At 50.5% G+C, this 21,057-nt stretch overlaps 2 protein-coding genes across 2 annotated transcripts in view; both read right to left on the bottom strand.

Moving 5' to 3' along the window:
• Positions 1–9,675, bottom strand: part of LOC141730828 (hydrocephalus-inducing protein-like) — a 52,733-nt gene extending 43,058 nt beyond the window's left edge. The window contains exons 1-8 of the mRNA XM_074551253.1: positions 9,571–9,675; positions 8,180–8,403; positions 6,289–6,356; positions 3,950–4,182; positions 3,051–3,151; positions 1,691–1,826; positions 1,079–1,243; positions 65–217 (exon numbers count right to left, since the gene is read on the bottom strand). Coding sequence (XP_074407354.1) covers positions 65–217; positions 1,079–1,243; positions 1,691–1,826; positions 3,051–3,151; positions 3,950–4,182; positions 6,289–6,356; positions 8,180–8,403; positions 9,571–9,675 — 1,185 coding nt within the window. The remainder of the gene's footprint in view (positions 1–64; positions 218–1,078; positions 1,244–1,690; positions 1,827–3,050; positions 3,152–3,949; positions 4,183–6,288; positions 6,357–8,179; positions 8,404–9,570) is intronic.
• Positions 9,676–10,875: 1,200 nt separating this feature from the next.
• On the bottom strand, positions 10,876–20,319 carry LOC141730827 (hydrocephalus-inducing protein homolog). The gene is made up of 6 exons (XM_074551252.1): positions 20,194–20,319; positions 18,579–18,778; positions 16,839–16,963; positions 15,334–15,538; positions 12,097–12,289; positions 10,876–11,013 (listed from the first exon to the last, which is right to left on the bottom strand). The coding sequence occupies exons 1-6, from the start codon at positions 20,317–20,319 to the stop codon at positions 10,876–10,878; spliced, it is 987 nt and encodes a 328-aa protein (XP_074407353.1).
• Between the last annotated feature and the right edge of the window lie 738 nt (positions 20,320–21,057).

Raw genomic sequence — 21,057 nt, 5'->3', positions numbered from 1 at the left:
AAACCAAGTCATGGCTGCTACTGACCAGTCCATTTCCCTGGAAAACAGCCCCACAGATACTTACAATGTCTACCCTGAAGGCTACAGGGACGAGACATTCACTGAAGAGGGTAAAGCTTTGTGAAGCGGGTTGTAGAGCTGGGATCATGCCAAACTCTAACACAGTTGGAGTTGGGTAGATTTCATCCAGCCATCCAGTGCTCCGTAATTCTACTCCCTGTTCCAGGATGCAGGCAAGAAAGATTAAAAATCCACACAAAACAAACCACAACAGGGAAACTTAAAAAAGCTTAAACAGCTCAACCTTGCTCAAGTTATTGCTTTAGGGACAGCTACCACACTCCAGCTGAAATGATGGGCTTTTGTGGAAAAAGAAAAATACAGGTTCACCTCCAAATTTAAAAGGATTAAGGTAAGAGAACCTTTCAAACTACAAATTATTGGCCCAAAGGTAAAAGCTCTGCAAGAAACCTCTAGTTTAGACCAGGCTGACAGTTAAACAACTGGTTATTCTGGTGGGGAGAAACCCTCCTCTTTAAGGTAAGCAGCCTGATAGTTGAAAGCAACTCTTTTGTCAAACTTCAGGCTCCCTGGCACAGCCTGCAATGCCTGTCCTTCCTGTTCACTGATTTACATGCAGTGCCACAATGGCCCAGGCTCAGATGTTTGGTGCCATCCAGGGAATTTGGCATCATCATTTCATTATGTTTTAATATCAGTTTAAATCCTTGCAACCACTCTTCAAATCCCAGCTTTCCTTTCTTTTACAGAAAGCTCAAGATTCCCAGAAGTCTTCTGACATCTTCTTTTGTGCTCAGAGAGATGGACAAGACATTTTAAAACAGATGTTTCCAAATTTAACCGCATTTTAAAGATTAATTAACTAAAACTACCCTCAATTCCAGCTTAGATGAACTACCTTCTGTGTCAGACATTGAGATCACCACCTATGAGGCACGGGCTGTTTGTGCCACCCATCCCTCCTGCCCTTCTCCACAGCAGCCTGGCAGAATCCCTGTCCCCTGTGCACCATTCCAGGAGCAGTTGCACACAGGCTCACATCTCCCCTTGCACTCACCCGTGGGTGTCTCGCATCCCCAAACACGCCGACAAGAATGTTGGTGCGATGCTTGCCCACTGTCTGCACTTCGATTATAACTGGGATCTCTGCAGTGCTGTAAGGCTGGACAATCCCACAGGGCTTGGGGCTGCTGTAGAGCACAGGAGAGTCCTCCTCCCGTTTCTGGAAGGGACAGAATGAAATGCAACTTCAGAGGGACCTCTGAAGAAACTTTAGACTCCTTAACATCCACTGCAACAGCAACGTACACACATGTTTAAAACTCCTCAGGACAAAGGTAAAAGGCACAAACAAGCTGCAAGAATTGTAGGCGTAGCACTCCCAGGGGATCCTGCAAGGAGGCTGCCAGCACAGGCACTGGTGTCTGTGGATGCAGCAGCTTTTCACAACCCTCTAAGATCTCCCACAAGAAAACACCCTGAAGACTAGAACATAAACTGTTTCCTTGGGAGGTTAAACTGCATCCTAAAGTTTACATTCAGGTAGGATCCTGTTCTTAGCAGATGTTTAAGACTGAATAGAAACCAGCAAGGTCTTATCCAAACCCTTTTTTCCCCTAATAATCTCCCCAATAATATTTGACAGGAGCAGGTGGATGTGATGCCAAACCTGGGGAATAAGCCCGTAGCAGCCAGGAAGGCTGGTGGAATTCGTAACAAAGAGCTTCCTCTCATACGGCACCTTCAGGAGGCACTCACGGTACGGCAGGACTATGGGGAACACATTCAGCTCAGGAACGAGACATCTGGGCAAAGAGATGACCAAGGGAATCAGAGATACTGAGAGAATGAAGAACATTTACCCCCAAAGATTGTGAAATGGAGCAGAACACATTGGTCACTGTCAAATGGGCCTTTAACAGCCCTACAGGGATAAATTGCCTTCTACCTCTTCCCACTCCAACATGTCTTGTCAAGGAGGGGCAAACCCTGAGAGGCAGCACCCAGAGGCTGCCAAGTGCCCCAGGCAGAGCACTTTGCCCCACAGCTGCCTCAGCCCCTCCTTTACCCAAGAAGGCTTGCAAGGACTCCTGGAACAGTCCCGGTGATCCATGAGCTCTGGGGAAGCCTTCCCAACAAGGACCAGTGCTCACTAAGGCTCAAGGAACACACAACTCTAGTGTCTCAGTAAAAATGACTCTCTTCTCTCCAATGGTGCTGTTGCCCTGCCTGAGAACTCAGCTGTTGGCCCCAGCCTTGGAGGGCACGAGACAGCAGCTGCCCCACAGAGGGGCTGATCACCCACCCCCTCCCAGGCCCTGCAGCTCCCTGGCTCCTTCACTCCACAGCTCCGGGCACTGACTGGCCCCAGCTCCATTTGCTTGACAAAATGGCAGCCCAGGCACTGACTGCCTCTGCCTGGGAGAGGGAACAGCACCAGGGAACTGCATCCCTCTTGGCATTAAACTGACACTCACAGCAGCACAGCAGGGTGAAATTCTGCGGCAGCAAGAACGACTTTTGGTTTAACTAAAGCTCAAAATGGGAAGCACAGGGAACGAGAAAAAGTGGAGCTGACCTGCCACATCAAGGGCTGCTTTCCCCTCGTAAGACCCTGCCCTTACCACTCTTGCTGGGAGCCACTTTCCCCTGTCACGTGCCCTCATGAACAGAACCAGAGCCTGACTCTCAGCAGGCTTCCTGGTGTGTCCCAAACCAATGCACAGTGGCTACAACCAGCACAACTCCATCCCTTGCAGGAAGAAGGAGAGGGGGCCCTCGGGAAATTTGTTCCACCTCAAGCACCAACACCCAGGCCAATAAATGATATCATTCCTGGTCCCTTTAGAAAAGGGCCCAGGACCATGCTGGGCTGTGAGCAGAGGTGCTTTTCACCACAGGCTGCTGTCCAAGCACTGCTGTTCTCATGTCCAGCTGGCACAACATGAGGGCATTAACCAGCACTTCTCCTTGGGAGCTGCAGCCAGCAAAGCCTGGGCAAGGCAGTGCCTGGGGGAAGGGGAAGGTACCTGGCTATGATGAACACTGATGCCACTTCCTTAGCAATACCCTCCAGGTCCACCAGCAATCTCCGTTTGAATCTCGTCACGGTGTTGGAACAGAGGGTCACCTGGTGGAAAAAAGAAAAGTAAATTCTTCCTTACAAAAGCTCATTACTCACATGTGATATCCTCCAGTTCTTGAGGGAGGATTTGGCCTTAATTCTTCTGCTGGTCCATGTGTAGAGAGCACAGTCTCAGAGTAGCAAAAGCCTTCTGGCAATACCAGATTTGTCAAACGCACCTTGCTATCACAGCATAGGTCAGCTTCATTAAAACATTAGACTAAAGCTCTACAGACCACTGTATTCAAATTAAGGGGCCAATTTCTCATCTGACTACAATGACATAAATGCAGAGGAAATCTGACTTGAACACAGTGAGTTCAGCTTTATGGAAGGAGGCTGAGGGCAAAGTGAGGCCCAGCAGGTGCTGGGCAGTTCAGGGCTGCAGTGTTTTTTGTCTCCACTGGAGATCCGTGCAGTGAACACAAATCATTCTGCTCCCCAGGAGAGGAGAAATGAGACCAAGAAGAAAAGCTAACTGCTTTATACAATGACATCTCCCTAATAGACACCTTCTGCCCTCATCCTTGCTCTGCCCATCTGTAATCAAAGAAATTGCTCTAAAAAACACAAGAATGGCTTCAGGACTTGACTATATGGTATTGATCTCAGTGTATGATTTTGGAAACAAAACAGTGCTCCCTGAGGAACATCCCAGGTAACCCAGCTAGCAGAGGCCTCCCAGCAGTGCAGATCTCTCACTCCCAGGATGCTCAAAGCTGGCACCAGAGCTAAAGCCCTCCCACACTCCAGTGAAGCTTCAGCCCTGGTGCTGAAGCGTCTGTGGCTGGATTCTTCCCATACCTTAATATGCTGGTGTCCCTGGGGGACGATGGTGCCTTGGCTGGGATTCATTGTGAACTCCCTTGGCTCCATACAGAATTGAATTCCCTTGTCCCAGGATGGGTCACCTTCTTTGTGTACTTGATCAAAGCTGCTCACAGCCGGCTGCATGCCATCCTCCGACATGCGGAGCTTGAACGTCACGGGCACCACGGAGTTGTTAGTGAGGCAAATGCTCTTGGTGCAAGGAAAGCCTAGGAAAGGACACAAATATCCATTTAGGCACTCATCATGGCATGACTCCTGGTCGGAATATCCTGGCAGGATGAAAGTGTGATTGAGTTTAGCTCTTTATTATCTGAACTACAGCTCACCAAGAAGCTGCATGAGGAATTAATTGTCACTTAGTTCCCTTTGACACTGACTGCAGACTGCAGCCTTGAAAATACCCACTCCTAGCCCTGCTGAACACTGCAAGCTTCTCTCTTTGTGATGGGGAGGAGCTCCCTCACCTGCCCCAAACCAGAACCAGTTCTCTCAGTGATGAGTGGGCACCCAGACCGAGCATTTACTCTGAGAATTCAAGCTGTAAAATTCCCTGGTAAGTCTGCCAACACTCCCACCATTTTCAAGATACAGAAACAGTGAGTTGTCATTGAGAAGAAGCTACAGCAAAAGAAAATGAGGATGAAATCAGGAAGTAGAACATGATGCACTTAATGCAGTTTCTCTCTGCAGGACCCTTAAAGCATCTCTTGGTTTGGGCCAAACAGACTGAGCAAGTGACAGCTCAGAGCCCACTCAACTGGGGACAAACCCCAGCCTTGCTCTGAGATTAGCAATTAGGAACCAGGTCCCACCTCACCCAGCAAACAGGGACATCACAGCCATGCTGCTCACTGTGATTGTGCCTGCAAGGGAATCCCCACTTTAGCTCTGAGATTTGCAGAGATACAGCCACTCATGGTGGGGATGTCCTGCAGAGCCCAGAGAGCAGCCACAGCCTGCTCTGCAGTGCACATCTGGCCGGGCTGGCCAGCTCTGTGGGGAGGAGACTTCTCCCCAGGCCTGCTCACCAAGAGTCACTGGAACACAGATGGGGAGAAAAAGCAACTGCAGGTGCAGCCCAGAGCTTCTCTGTGCCTATCAACAGTGATCACTGCCAGCTCCAGCAGGGACTCCAGCAGGGAGGCAAGAGAGGCACAAAAAGGACAAACCCAGAAGTCAAAACCTCAAATGAGACTGAGGTCAGCACATGCAGACAACAGTCAACAGCTGAAAAGAAGCAAAGATACAACAGCTGCCTTCAACTGAAGAGACCTTAGGAATGAAATTTGATTCAGCAGGATGAATCGCCTGTTTCAGAATCATATTTCTATCTGTTGCCCTTCTTGTTTCATTTCTTCAAAAGGCAACTTGACAAGCGCCTCGGTGGTGATGCAGGCTGGGGAAGAAGGAGCTCAGGAAAGGCAATGAGTTTCCTTCAAAAGATCATGAACTTCATTGTTCTGGGTTTAGGCTTGGTAGTGAATGTTGCCCTTGGTCTGGGAAGGGGGATAGGGGTTTTGGCCCTGGGCTGGGCTTTTCGTTCGGGTTTTTTTGGGAGTTGAGGCTGTGCAGTCGGAGCTGAGGTTGGGCAGGGAGCGGAGCTTCCCTTCCTCCCGCTCGGGGATCGAAGCTCGGCCGGTGCTGCTGCGGGAGGTTTGTGCTTGGCCCCGGGACTGCCCTGGCTGCAGCTCAGCGCGGGCATCGACCCTGCCTGCCTGCCCCGCTCCTGCCTGCTGCTGCTCGGCACTGCCCACGTCCCCCAGCCCTTTGGGAGTTTGCAAAAGGAGCATTTCCGTCCTTCCCTCCCTCCTTCCTTCCCTGCCCGTGCGGGCTGGGAGGGCATCACTGCCCTGCCAGAGCCCACAGCTCCTCTTGCTGTGATCACAACTACACCAAAGGGGGAAAACGGGGCTTGGCGGCGGGGAAACGTCTGTTCTTGCCTTCTTGTCTGTGCTGTCCTGATATAGTCTAGGAAAGAACTGTTATTCCTTTTCCCATAGTTTTGCCTGGGAGCCCTGTAATTTCAAGGGTATAATAATTTGGAGGGAGGGGCGTCATCTTTCCATTTAAGAAGATTCCCACCTTTCTTGGCAGACACCTGTCTTTTAAAACAGGACAGAGACACCAGAAAATACTGACTTTCTATTCTGTGGTTCTATTCGATCTCACAATGGCAAAATGCCCCCTGAGGCAGCAGCAGCCCTGCAGTTCACAGCCTGAAGAGGCTGCTGTGGCAGACCATGAGTGAGGGGTGCTTTTATGTTGGAAGGCACAGATCCCTGACACTGTGTCCCAGCCCAGGGAACACTCACCAAAGGAGATGTCCCCGAAGTCGAGGTCAGGGACGTCGAAGTATACATCCGGTCCAGTGACGCTGCCCCTGGATGGCGAGGACAGAGCGGGAAATGGCTCGGTTAAAGGCATTGCAAAGGTCCGGCTGTTGTGGCTTGGGGACACAAAACCTGGGTTCAGGGCACCCTGGGTTCCCAACCAACACAGCCCCGTGTGCTCAGCACAGGGCCCTGGGCACAGGAGGCAGCTCAAGCCAAGTGGCAGCAGCCAACAGCCCCTGATGGGCAGGCAGGAGAAGCCCCCAGGGTGCTGGTGGTCTCATGAAGGACCCTGAACACACACACCCAACATGACTCTGTGCCTCAGTTTCCCCAGCTGCAATGGGATGGACATCAAGGTGTCCTCACAAACTTCTGTAAGCAGCCTTTCCAGCCACAGGTTCCCTGCTTTGCTACTTCTTAGCTGGAACTGCTGTTCCAATAGAGTTCCCTGAGTTCTACCCAGGGCACAGATGAATCCTAAAGGAAAGGACCAGCTTGTCAGCAGTGCACAGCTGGAACAGCCAAGAGCAATAGCTGCAACAACCAAACAAGGCTGTCCTGAATCTAGCACACCACCTCACCTGTCCTTGAACTCAGCAGACACACTCCAAAAGTCACCAACATCCACTGAAATCAGCACTTGAAGGTGCACAACATTCGCCAGTTGATTTCATGTATTGATGCCAATCAATGCCCACTCTGCCTTTTGGTTCAAAATCAAGGAGCAGTGAACTGTGCCTTGTGTTGTACTCACAGGACTGCCCCTGGCTCTGCTCTGCACATCTCAACAAGAGACAGCTGCCCTTGCTCAAGGAGAAAGCTGCTTATGCAGAAACATCCCATGACCAGTTTGGGGGAGGGACAGAGGAGAATCAATTATTTGATGGTGAAAGGTTCCCTCTTGATTTCCAAACTAAAAAGCAGCACTTTTCCTCCAAAAACAAAGCCAGCATCATTGTTTCTCCACTATGGGCAGACGTACTCACCACTTTTCTCTTGCTAAGTAATAACTTCCTTGTTCCTTTTTATCCATCTCCCTAATCTTATTGGTATAATCAAGTGCAGATTGTTTTCATTTCTTAACTGCCTTGAGCCAGTGCCTCCCAAGAGCAGCAGCCCAGCTCCAAACTGCAGAGCAGCCAGCATCAGCTCTCCTGCTTCCACTCCATTATCCCAGCAGCACATGGCTCAGGCTGGCAGGGACAAGCACTCACGCTGCTGTGGTGCTGAGCACTGAGCTCTGCCTCCCCTATGATCCGCCCTTCTCCCTTTGGCTGGGCCAGGATTGTCTCTTGCCATGGCACCAGCCCACAGGATGGTGCCCAAGTCCTTGGCACAGTTCCTGCTGCACAGTTCCTGACTCCCACATCAGCCCTTTGCTGGCTGTGCAAAGGAGGCACCAGAGCCCTCTGTGCACAGGAGCTGGGAGCACAGCTTGTCCCCACAGCATGGCTGGCAGAGGGGAGCTGAGGCTGCTGCTGCCCATCTGGCATGGATTATTAACAGGAGTTTTTACAAACACTGTTGCTGCTGCTGCAGAATGACCCAGGCTGGCCCATCTCCAAAACCCTGGGGGCCTTGCTGGGTGTTCAGGTGGGACATCCCAGAGCAGCTGCTGCCCAAAGCTGATCCATCCCACTGCCTGCCATGGCCCAAGGCAGAGGGAGATCCCTGCAGGGAGGAGTCATTGCAGCTCCTGCGTACCCACACAAGGCAGCAGGCAGGCTCACACTAAGGCAATGGCAGGATCACAGCAGAGATTCACACCTCAGGCAACACCTTTTTTCTCTGCTCGACTCCAGAATGAGGCAGGTGGGGGATGTCCCAGAGACAGCTACAGATGTGCCCACCCAGCTCCCAGGGTCCTTACTTGATGGTCAGGATCACAGGTGTAGGAGATTCAGTCACACTGAATTGAAATTCTTCCTCAAACCACCCCAACACGTTGGTATGGAAGGAGACCCGAACAGTCTGGGTCCCACCTGCTGGAATGATGCCCCGCTCGGGCTTAAACTTGAAATGGAAGTCCACCTCTGTGGTTGAAGGGATATAGGTGAAAGGAGCATCAAGAGCTCCTTGGTTAATCAGTTCCACCTGCAGAAGCAAGAAAACAAAATGGAAATACATGTGGAATCTTCCCTTCTTGTGAGTTATTGTCTAATGATGCAATGAACACCCAGAAAAGGCAGAAGATGCTTTGTGCTGCTGAATGGCAGAAGTCAAAAGATACAACAGGACAAGTTCTGCCTTTGGGTTTTCATGCAAAGCACTGGCAACTCCACAGAACTGCAGTCACCCTGGGCTTATCCCATGGACACAGAACAGTGCCCCTCTGCTCAGCAGCACCAAGCTCATGGAGAGCTGGCCCTGAGAGCCCTGAGCGGGGTCATTGCAGCTGCGCAGTGAATCAGCCCAGAGCTGCTGCTGCCCCAGTGAGCACAGCTCCAACAGCACCATCTACTCATTCACCTTTTCCCATACCATGAAAACAATTCATTGAGAATGAGGCATCAGCATCAAAATGTACAGACAGCACCATCTTTTGGTAAGAAAACTCAGTGTGTCTTTCCCTTCCGCAGCCACGCTTTTGAAAGTGTCTGGCATGACATAGGGTCTCCTTTTCTACCTCTTTCAGTTGCTCTCATGATTTTTTTGCAAACTTGACACTACTGGGGGCGAGGAAAATAGATAGAAAAATTCTTTGCTTTATTCCCAGGAACATTTTTCTCCTTCTAGAGCCAGAAATGCACCAAGGCTGAAGTGTGGTGAGGGACTGGTCAGCAAGGGAAAGAACTCCCAAGCTCTTTGCAAGGGCCAGCACTGAGCCAGGAGGCTGGATGGCTTTCCTGTGACTTCCAGGAATAGGCAGGGACACTTGACTGGAAGCTGTTTGCAGTGCGCTGAAGCCCAAGGCAGCCAGTTTGTTGCAGCTGCTTCTGCAGAGCCCGGTCCAAAGGGGCCTTGTGTCTGGCACTGCCACAAAAGCCTCTGAACATGCAGCTTTTTGAGGCAGTGTTGGTTTAATGTGCCAAGGGGTTGTTTTTCAGGAAGCCTCCCAGCTGATCCCTAAGGAAGGCTGCCCACAAGCAGGGACTGGGGCTTCAGGAACAACAGACACACCTTTCTGACCTCCCCGGGTTTGAGCAGTACATCAAATATTCCCTGCTCACAAGTGCCCAGGTTGGCAGGAATTCCACAGCTCCACCAGGCTTGCTGCTGCTTCAGGAGCCATCAGGATCCATCCCAAGCCCTGCTGCTCACCTCATGGGCATAGCAAGTGTGGTTAAAAATCTTGCCAAGGTTCAGTGTAGGAGAGCTGAATTCAAGCAAGGGTCCTTGGCCTTCCCCTCTGAGGTACAGGGGCATCCTGCTCTCACGGCCTGGGGAGAGATGTCCATTTCAGTACAATCATTCTCTCTGTTCCACTGGATTTTCCAGGCTGCCTCAGTGCTTATCCCTGACTCTGAGCTGGATGCAGTCAGCTCCTGATGCTGCAGGAGCCAATATGGACCATTCTCTTCCCTCAGGAGAGAGGGAAGCCCCTTGGGGCTGACTTCTAATTTCTAACCCATTTCTTGGACTAGTTTCCAATTTGAGACTAGTTTCCAATTTGAGCCACCAGTCTGCTCAGTTTAAAACATCTCTGGTGTCCTGTAGTGACAGGCCAAGCAGTACTGGGTAGAAATGGAAAGAAAGGAAATTTAGTTTAGATATTAGGAAGAAATTTTTTACTGTGAGGGTGGTAAGACACTGGAGCAGGTTCCCCAGGGAAGTTGTGGAGGTTCCAGCCCTGCAAGTGTTCCAAGCCAGGCTGGATGGGGCTTGGAGCTACCTGGTCTAGGGGGAGGTGTCTCTGCCCATGGCAGGGGCCTTGGGACTAGATGATCTTTAAGGTCCACTCCACCCTTAACATACTGTGATTCTGTGGTTTCCTTCCTGTGCACCTAGAGGAGCTTTGAAATCCCTTCAGTGAAGGCACAAAGCTCATGAAGAGTTTGGCAATTACCAAACTACCTGGCCCAGGAGCACAGGCCTTTGTTGCCCAAGTGCTCCCCTTCTGCCACTCAGCACTGTGTTCTGTTTCCACAGACTGAGAGCTGCAAGGTGACAACTCCCACCCAGGGAGAGAAGCAGGGGCTGGCCAAGGGTGCTCCTTCTACCAGCAGCCCAGGCTCAGTGGGGCTCAGCCACCTCTGCTCTGCTGCTGTCTGGGCACTGGGAGGTGATCCAGGCTCAGGGAGCCCATTTCTGACTCAGCTCCTACCACCTGATGATGGATCCATGGCAAATGGACCCATCCTGGAGGCCAGGGGCCTGCAGGGGCTGAGTGCTTGTTCACTAAAGCTGTTCTGCTCTGGAGCTCTCTGGCCTTTGAGGAAATGCTGGCAAAGCCATGGCATGAAACCTCTCCCTGCATTGCCTGGGCTGTTCTGAGCCCTGGCCTTGCACAGGAGACTCCCTGGAAGCTGCAGGGCCAGTGGGAATGTGCCAGCACTGCCCTGCTGACCAGGGACTCTTCCCAGCAGTTCCATGGGAGCCCAGTGGGCTCAGGCTGGCACCATGGCTTCACTGAGAGGGAGAGAAGCAGGGCAAAGGAGCTGCACCTGAGATGTTGCAGTAAGCCACACTTCCATACTCCAGTGCTTCCAGGGGTTCGAAGGTCACCTTGATTTTGGCCGAACAATGCGGCCCAATTTCTCCCTCCTACAACAGAAAGCGACAGCAAAACATTGCTCTTCAAACTTGACATTTCTTGTTTCCAACCACAGGCCTGTAAGCCTTGATTGAGAGCATCAGTGATGAGTGAACAACACAGGAGCCAAGGAAAGCCTCCAAACCCAGCTCAACACAGAAGCTCTCAATGCTCAGCTGATCAGCTCCCACTCTCCACAATATTCCTGCTGCTCTGACACAAGCTCTTGGTCCCATCATGCTGCTGTCAGCTCCATGGGATGTAACTTCCACTGTGCACTGGTGGCTCTTGGCCTTAGATGGGCCATAGGAGTAACCAAGAAGAGAACATGGTCCCCTTCCTTGAAATACAGATATTAGTTAAACTGTTTTGAAAGAAAGAGAAGTTGGGATTATTCTGGGCTTCACTCCAAGATGAGAAGGGATTTTGCTCTGTGCAGACACCAGGCATCCATCATCTCTCCCAGTGCCAGTACTCAGAATCAGGGCTCTGGTTGATGGGAGCACGTGGCAGTTTGCTTGCATCACCAGAAAAGGAAGAGGTTTTCTGTCCCTGTGTGCAGGAGAACTCCAAAGGCCCATTTCAGCCTTCCACCCTTGTGTCCAGGCTCACAGATGGCACTGGAAGGGACACTCAGAAATAGTGCAAGGCATGGTTACAGGAGGGGATTGGCATTTCTGTCATTAACTGTGGGCTGAATTTGGCCTCCTTTTGCCAGGGAACCATTGCAAGCTTCAGGTCAGTGTGTGAGCTGGCAGTGCTCCAGCAGCCTCTGCTGAGCCCCACGTGTGGGGAGAGCCCCTGCCTACAGGAACTGCTCCCTGGGACACTGCAAGGACACGCAGGCTGGGCCTTGAGCTCCAGCCTGGCAGCAGAGCTGGGCTTTGTCAGGCTCCCAGCCCTGCCTCGAGCCTGCAGGGCACAAATGCTTTGAGCAGGGAGCTCTGCAGCCGCTCCAGAAACTCCATGTGCTCCCTGCCAGCACATGGGGCCAGCTGAGGATCTGCCCAGTGACTGCAGCTGGGGAAAGGGTGCTTGGGAGGAGGAAGAGGAAGAGGAGGAGGAAGAAAATGAGGTTCTCAGCTGTCACTTACCATTGGCTCAATGAAAAAAAAGTCATTGGAGAAGAGCAGGGGGTCTTTTTGCGCCTTTGCCTTGATCTCCTGGACCCTGCTTCTCAGGAGGGTAGTGTGATCTTCACAAAAGCCCTGCTCCTTCTCTACTTCTTTCTCCTCCATGAAGTTTTCCAGCCAGTCCTCATCCGAGGGGTGCAGGAAAAGACTCTGCCTGCAGCCACAGGGAGAGACAAGGCCAGCAGATGGTTTCATGAGCCACATATTTGCAGAGACAAGTGGGAGTGCAGGAGAGCAAAGCACTTGGGGAGGAGCAGCAGCAGCTCCCCAGCAAAGGCTGAGCCCAAGCCACAAGGGTCCCACATGGATCACAGGATAACTTGCTGTTCATTGGCACAGCAGGGAGTTTCAGCCCACACTTGCAAGCTCAGGAGAGGTTTCCAAAGACAGCATCCCTCCAGAGAAACCTCCTGGCTCAAAGCCTCTGCCAAAACTGAGGCAGAATCCACCGACCACCTCAGCTGGCTTTTCCTCCCACTGAGCTGCTCGGGGGATGCAGATAAAGGTCACAGAGCACCCACTGCAGCACTTCCCTGGGAAGGGGAGATGAAGCTGGGTTGCAACTACGTGTTACCAGCATCACTCTTTGTTTCTTCCATTTTGAACCTGCCCTGTTCCCTACTCTGCCTTTCCCAAGAGCATCCCAGAGCACTTCCCAAGGAAATTGATGAATTCAGGCACTGCATCCCTTCAGTGACATTGCAGGTTTTATATGCATGAAAACAGAGGCTCTGAGAGGGGAAGGGACTTTGTTTTGCAGGAGGGAGACAGCAAACTCCTGGAGTTTCATGATCCAGAGCTTTTTGGGTCCCATCCCAGTGCATGGTAGTAAATATCCTGAGAGGGAAAGGATCCTACACTATCTCCTCTTCTAAAAACGTCCTCTCTGCTCTGAGATCTCAAAAGCTTCTCTGACAGCAGGACAGTGGCCTTGGAGCTAAAACCATCCTGAAGACTGGAAGTAAGAAGAACAAAATGTCCTGGTGACAGTCTAGGACACAAACGAGCATGAAAACAGATGTAATTGGACAAAAATCCACAAAACCAAAACCAGGTGTAAGTTTACTTTGGGAAAACTTAGTTGCTTCTGAGGGAAAAGTGATCACCTGGAGTTCAGGCTGAGGCAGGCAAGTGGGAAAAAATGGAAATAAATAGAACAGGGAGGTAGCTAGAGAAGGTTAAGGGATTTTCTCTATACACACAGAGCTTGTATGGAAGTCAAACACTGTGAAGTAGAGAGAGAACAGAGGAAAATCAAGAAGCCCAGGGCACTGAACGACCATCTCACCAGCCATTCAAGTGGGCAAGGGTCAATCTCCTGGTCCTTTGTAGGTGATGCAAAATGGCTCTGGGGAGTGTGAGCCAGGGACTTGGCCCGCAGTAAACAGGGGCTTGCCACAGCAATTTGGGCACGGCAGTTTGCACAGTTTTTCAGTTTTTGCATGGCAGTTGGCACAATCAGACTGAGCTAAAAGGGTGCAGCCAGCCATCCTCCTTGTGTCTTTTGGCTGGTTGTGAGGTGCTTGCCTTTTTTTTTTTTCATTTCTTCTTTCTGCCTTTTTTTTTTTTCCCAGCAATGTTTTACAAATGATGAAAAGCCATTGCTGCTGCTGCTGCCAGCAAGAGTGTACTAACTCAAACAGAACCCCCCAGGAAGGACGCAGCTGTCCAGGCCCCTGGCTGCAGGGAGGGTCTGAACCTGGGTTAATATCAGAGGTTAGTGCAAAAGACATCTGTGTGTGGTGTCAGCAGGTGAATGATCTGCTCTGTCTGGTGGCAGAGCTGAAGGAAGAAATGAAAAGCTGAGGAGAATTTGGGAGAGCAAAACAGAAATAAACTGGTGGAGCTACACTCTTCTAACCCTCAGAAAAACTCAGCAGGAGTCAGAGGAGCCCTGCCTTTCCTGTGATGAGGCAAAGGGAGGAGACCTAAAAGACAGTGGGGAATAGAAATGAATCTCTCCTGGGGAGGTAATAAAATTCCTTCCTGACCCCCACCACCTGCCCAGGTGTCCTCACAGAATAGGTATGAGGCCCGGGATCCAGAAGGTCTGGCAGATGACACTAAAGAAAAAAATTCTGTCTGGAGAGTCTCTCAGTTGCACTTTGTCTGTCAGCAGATCACAGCCTCAAGTATTAAGAGGAAAAGAAAAGAAAAGAAAAGAAAAGAAAAGAAAAGAAAAGAAAAGAAAAGAAAAGAAAAGAAAAGAAAAGAAAAGAAAAGAAAAGAAAAGAAAAGAAAAGAAAAGAAAAGAAAAGAAAAGAAAAGAAAAGAAAAGAAAAGAAAAGAAAAGAAAAGAAAAGAAAAGAAAAGAAAAGAAAAGAAAAGAAAAGAAAAGAAAAGAAAAGAAAAGAAAAGAAAAGAAAAGAAAAGAAAAAGAAAAGAAAAGAAGGGTAGTGGTAGTAGGTGACTCCCTTCTAAGGGGAACTGATGGCCCTGGGTGTCTTCTGGATCCAGCCAGTCTGCTGGCTCCCTGAGGTCCAGGTACTGGATATCACCAGGGGATTCCCTAATAACTAAATGAACTTCATCTGCTCACCACTGTCTGGGGTACAATAACTGTGAAATAATAGAGTCTTCAATATTTGGTGAAACAAGGACAGGCATCAACAAAACTTCCACTCTGGACTTCTGGAGGGCAGATTCGTCCTGTTCAAGAGACTGATTTGGAGAGTACCCTGGGAAACAGATCTTAAAACAAAGGATGCATGGACATACTTCAAGAAAGAAGTCTTGAAGGCACAGGAACAGACTGTCCCTGTGTGCTGAATGACACACTGACACGGCAAGCTGAGGGTGAAGACAACCAGCCTGGATGGGAAAGGAGCTTTTGAAAGAACTAAAGGAAACAAAGAGGGTATATCACCTTTGGAAAGAGGGGCTGGCCACTCAGGAAATATTTAGGAATGTTGCCAGGTCACGTAGGAAGAAGATTAGAGAGACAAGAGCCCAATTAGAACCTGAGGAAATCCAGTCATTGCAATCAACCTTTCCTTCCCAAAATGCCATTTCTGGTTGGATTATAAATGGAACTGGAATGCTGAGTGCTGAGCTCCCGAAGCTCAGGGACACACACCCTAGTGCCAGGGATGGTTTACTTGGCCCAAACCATTCAAAAGCACCAACACCCCCCTGAGGCCACACATTAGTTTCAGTCTTGGGCCATATATCTCACTGAAATGTATCTTCCAAACCAACCTCCTCTTCTCTTCGTTGTCATCTTCATCAGTAGGAAGAGCCTTCCATTGGAAGTGTGCTGTGATGTTACTCTTGTTTTTGATGACCACGGTTGTCTGGTGTGACTTGGTGATGAAAGTCTTGCCAGCCTCCACGGAATTTGTGCTCAACACAATATCCAGCTCTACAGCATCTCCATGGAGCTTTATCTGGATACTTTCTTCATCTGGAACAAAGCAAAGGGGAGTCTTTGCTCAGCTCACTGGCTGATGGAAGCACAAGGAACAGAACAAACCCCAGGGCACTGAAGAAGGTGTCCCAGTTTTTATCCGAATGAGGAGTTCTTTGGATCAGTCCATTTGTCACATCCTGACAACTCTGTGTGTAGAGTGTGAGGATGTCCTGGGCAGCTCCTTAAAGCCCTTATTTCTGAGAGTGTTTGTAGAGATTTGGCCCCAAGGTGACAGTATGGACAGTGAGATTGGTCAGTGTGCTCTGGCCACCCACCCAGATCACTGGGATTTCTGCATCCAAGTCCTTCAGGTGACAGGGCTGAGGAGCCCTGTTCAGTCCTGCCTTGCCCAGGGTCTCCCTAGGCATCCCACGAGACTCCTGTCTCTCCTGATCCCTTGGATCCCTTGTTGCTGACCAGCAAATATGCCTGGAGGCAGGTGGGCAGCAAAAGGAGGCCCAGAGGAACAAGTGAAGTGACAGCCCACAGCAGGAGGGGACACAGGTCAGGAAACACAACCATCCTGGCTCTGCAATATGACAAACCACTCTAAAATGAACACCATGAAAATCATCATCATCTCCCTGTCCAAACCCACAGCCACATCAGTCTTGAAATAAATTTATTTTGTTTTGATCTCAAAAACCAAGCTGAACCATTGCACATCAAATAAAAAAGGGACAAAGGAAAGATTAATAAATACAGAGCAGCTTCTACATTAAGACTGAAATGGGATTCCTCAGTCTAGAAATCAAATGGGAGATAGATGTGAGAGGTTTGTAACAACATGAACAGCCTGGGAAATGGGCACAGGGAAAAATTTGTCTTGATTTGTCACCAAACAGGAACTTGAGGGCCTGAAAGTGTTACTAGACAAAAACTACATATATGTGTAAGGGCCACATAGAAAAAGTATGTGTTACAAGCCAGTGGAGAAGCAGCATATGGGATAGAGGTGTCCAAGAAATCCACTGCATTGGAGAGAGTCTGATGGAGACTTTACACACAGCACTGCCCAGGAATAAAATAAAACTTCACCAGGCATAGCCACATGGTAGTGGAGCATCAGGGATCCTCCTTCCTCCACTCAGCAACTCCCAGCAAAACAGGAGTCAAAAATCTTTGCCTGTTAGAGGGAATCCACTTTCTCAAGCCCCTGAACACCAAGGAGTTTTCAGTTTTCTTTGGGGTAAAGCTGAACAGGGGAGGCACCTCTAGAGGGAATGCAGGGGGAGAGACAACAGGGAGCCATGGTGGAGAACTGTCCTGTGCCCATGCAGGGCCCAGCACTCACCTGGGTTGCAGCACACTACCAGGGACCCATAATAGTCCCCGTTGGTCAGTGCGTGAAATCTCACTGTCACCCGCATGGCGTCACCAGCGCCCAGAATTCCTGACGTCGGCACCACAGAGAAAGGACTGCAAGAACAAAGAGAGGGATCAGGGCTGGGGGGACACCTGGACATGAGATTCCTTCTGCACTGCAGCTCCCTTGGGCAAGCAGGGAGCAAACCAAGCACAGGCAGCAGAAGGCAGAACAGACAGGGTCACAAACAGCCACTGAGCCACTGCGAGGAGATCCAGCCCTCACAAGATCCTGGGGGTAAAATGACCTCATCTCCCCCATACTCTGCATCCAGCTCTCTGCAGGGAGACTCAAGGGTCCCACTGCCAGCAATCACATCAGAGAATGGTTTGTGAAGAGCAGAGAGAGGGTTCAGAGCTATCTGCATGCACAACTTGACACTGACTGCCTCAGGAATTTCTCTTTTCCTGCTGCCCATGAACCTCATCTCAGGAGATGCAAATGTTAGGGCACTACCTGTCCTGGGATATTACAGCCTAGGAATCAGACAGGGAGAAGGAACTTTTCCTTGAAGACCAAGGAATAGTTACAGTTGAATTTGTAGCGTGGTTCTTTGGTTTATTTTGCCTTGAAAACATCCTGATTTAGCCTAAAACGGGCACATTTTATCAGCATTTCAATGAAAGCTGCTCTAAGAGAAGGAGCAGTCAAAACCCTGAAAGAGTGCAAATGCAGATTAGAGCAATAGAGTGACATGGAAAGCCAAAAGGAGGATGCCATTTACAGGCTGAAGGATCCCAATGTGCTGGAAACGTTAATGCAAATGTGTTGGTGCACTTTGGATTTAACAGGAGCAATCAGGATTGGTCACCAGGTAAAAAGCTCTTGCCTGACAAGCACAAGACTGTGCTTTGATGCTCAGGGACAGCTCAAGGGAAATGTGCTCCTGCCCAGCAGCTGCTGGGCTTTGTGCTCCTCTACACCCCCACTGAGGAAACAAAAGTTCCTGGCCTTGGTGCTTTGCTGGTGGTCAATCTGTCACTTAAAAGTGTGTTCTGGGCAGTTTGGTGATGAATGCATCACACACAAAAATAAAGAGAACATCTGGCAAGCTGAGCTTTTTTCATGTCACTTGCTTCAGGTTCAGCTCATGAAGGACCTCTTGCTGCAATGATGGGCTGGGCTGTTCCCATTCCCACTGGTGAGAACATCACTGGCTGATGGAGAAGCCTTGGGCCAGCAATGTTCATGTGCTGGACGTGAGACTTTGGAGGGAGGGAAGGAAAGACAAGGCCCCAGCAGCCCCAGAGCCAGATGGGTGCACGTGCTCCTGCATCTGCCCCGGGGCTGACGCCAGCACTGCTGCAGGTCCCTGCTGGGGCTGGGGGGATCAGTGCCTGCTGGGGGCAAGGCACAGGATTATTAATCTTATTCTTTTGCCAGAAATTCCACCAGAACAGAGAAGCTGTCAGTTAAGGGAATCCATGGCCACACTTCAGCACTACATTCCATTCCATTCCCACTGCTGCCCCATGTTACATATTCCTGCCCTCTGATGGCAGGATGGGAATAACACTCCTCAGGGTGACTTCATGGCTTGCCTGCTCACTTCCAGCCAGGGCTGCAGGGCTGCAGCTCTGATGCTCTGGTTCCTTTTGCTGCTCTTTCCCAACTCTGCCATCACCCAAAGGTGATATCCTTTGCACAAGGACAGATGAGCTGCCTCACCTCTGGGTGCTCAGCTGGTAATGAGCTGTCCGGTTACCGACATTGCGAACCAGCAGGATCTTCTGGGTCGTGTACTTGACCGGACACTCTGAGAACTCCACCTGGGCAGGGAAGTCCAGGATGGCTCGGGCAAAAATGGCCCGAATTGGCACAACTATCTTCTCCTTGGCAGTGATGCAGGTGATCTCATGGGAATAATTCTGCAGGAAAAGAAACTGGCTCAGGACAGGGCATTTAGTGCCATCCCCATGACAGAAGAAAAACCATTTCCTGTAACTCATCTATGGCATCAATTTACCTATTCCACCCCAAAATGAACACTGAGTTCTACTACTAAGTCACATTTTAAAGGCACCAGTGCACTTTGCAAAAGCTATCCCAGTGGCATTAAGCTCTTGTGTCACTTGGGTCATACGGAGAACTGCCCTAGGCCACCATAATTTTTACTCTAAATTTTAATGATGTTAAGTAATTTCTAAGTTCCTTCTAAGGAACATGGAGCTAGGGAACACAGGACATTCCTCTTCAGGTTTCTATATTCCCACTGTCTGAGAATAGGACAAAGTGTTAAACTGACTCTAAGCAGCAAAAGGAAGATGAGAAAACAGCTGCACTCAAAGAGATCCTGCACCTCTGGTCTGGTGTAGAAACATCAGTTGGCTTAGAACTTCCCTCTAACTTTGCCTCTCCAGCCAAGTCAGGAGAGTGCTAAGAGGTTGCAGGATGCTGTTGGAAAGAGCCTCTCTTTGTTTGCCTGCAAGGCTTCCTCCCTTCTGTGCTATGTCCTAAGCCCTTCTGTATGAACAAGCCTCCAGATGCCAGCACTGAGATCAGACTTGCCAGGGCCTCAGCACTGCTGTTCAAACCTCCATGCAGAAGCACCTTTGGCATGGAATGGGTGCCAGCTGACAGAGCAAGCACAGTGCCAGGCATGAAGACAGAGCCCCAGCAGTGTCACTGCCACGGGCTCTGGGCCCACAGCTCTGCCTGCAGGTGTTGTACCTGCCCTACACCAGCTCCTTCAGGCAGGTGTCCAGGTCCCCTGCAGCTCAGCAACTTGCTGCTGACCAAGGGCACCCAGAGCCCAGTGTGCCTGTGCCAGGCCAGGCTCACGGGCACAGCACATCCTCTGCCCTGGCCCTGCAGCTGTGCCAGGCTCACTTGTGCTCTGGGACAGCACAGCTGCAAGGCTGGAGAACAGAGGGGTGAAAAAGCACCATCTTTGCTCCAGCCCAGGGTGAGGCAGGGAGGCTGTTGGCATCCAGGAAGGAGGAAAGCTCTCTGACCTCTTTGTCCCTCAAGTGTTTTCCATAATAATGAAACCCCTTCCACTGTACCTAGAGATGGCCGAACATCTGTCAACACCTCTCTGTCATTTTCATCCTGTTCCCTGTGCATCTTCCCTTGGCAATGCTCAGGAATGTGCAGGGAGGAGAAGCAGAGCCTGTCAGGCCCGGCTGCAGTGCCTGCCAGCAGTGCCAAGGTGTGACTGGCTGCTGCAAGCTGCCTGCCCAGGCCTAGAGCCCAGCCCACAGCATGCAATGGGCTGGAGCCAGAGTGCAGGGCAAACAATGGCTGTGGAGATCATTGTGTGCTTTGGCCCCTCCAGCCTCACCTTGTTCTCGTCGGGGGTGAAGCGGATGCGCACAGGGGCAGAGGCGCCCGGTGGCACGATATGGTACACATCACTGGGGCATGCCAGCTGGAAATAGGGGCTGCTCTCCATGGAAACCTTCACCATCCGAGCAATCTGCAGCAAAGACAGGAAATGATGACTTTGCCACTTGTGGAAACAGGACGAGAGGAGCCCTGTCCGTGCCCTGGTGACATCCCTTCTTGGCCCCTTTTCCAAAGCACTTTCAGCTGTGCAGGCACAGGCACATCATTCACAAGGGTGAGCTTGAATCCCTCCTGTCTGGCTCCAGCACTGTGGCCTGGGGCAGTTGGGCAGTGCCTGGTGGGAAGGAAGGGCCAAGCAGGTCAGCACCAGCAGGATGGAGACAGAGCACCTGAACCAAGTCATCTGCATGTTCCACAAGGCCAGAAAACCTGCTGGCTTCTGCCTGCACACAGCCATGCAGTCGTGTTCCAGGGGGGAATGTGCTACCTGAAAGCAAAACATCAAATTGTCCTGGGGGAAGGAAAAAATTCCCTTCTAGCAGATCTGGTTTGGGTAGGGATGTTCTGGGGATAGAGTCTTGCAGGCAGAGCAGCAAGAGAGGAGACCAAACCATTGTGGCCTTCCTGGGAATAAAAGTAAACCTGAAAATCAAAAGAAGGAACACAGCAAGACAATCCCTAAAACAAGGAGATGGCAAAGAGAATTTAAATGGGCAGCAAAGCAGCACGGAAGAATCATAAAACCATGAGAGCAATCAGCTTGCCAAAAGTGATGGAAACACACACAGGCTGTGCCTATTGACTGTGGGCTTCAAAGGCATTTTCTGCCTGGAGAAACATGACCAGCACTGACTGACAG

Source organism: Zonotrichia albicollis, chromosome 13 (assembly GCF_047830755.1).
Source record: "Zonotrichia albicollis isolate bZonAlb1 chromosome 13, bZonAlb1.hap1, whole genome shotgun sequence".
In the NCBI taxonomy this organism is placed as follows: Eukaryota; Metazoa; Chordata; class Aves; order Passeriformes; family Passerellidae; genus Zonotrichia; species Zonotrichia albicollis.
The sequence above is the reverse complement of the archived record's forward strand: the minus strand, read 5'-3'. Positions and strand labels throughout refer to the sequence as shown.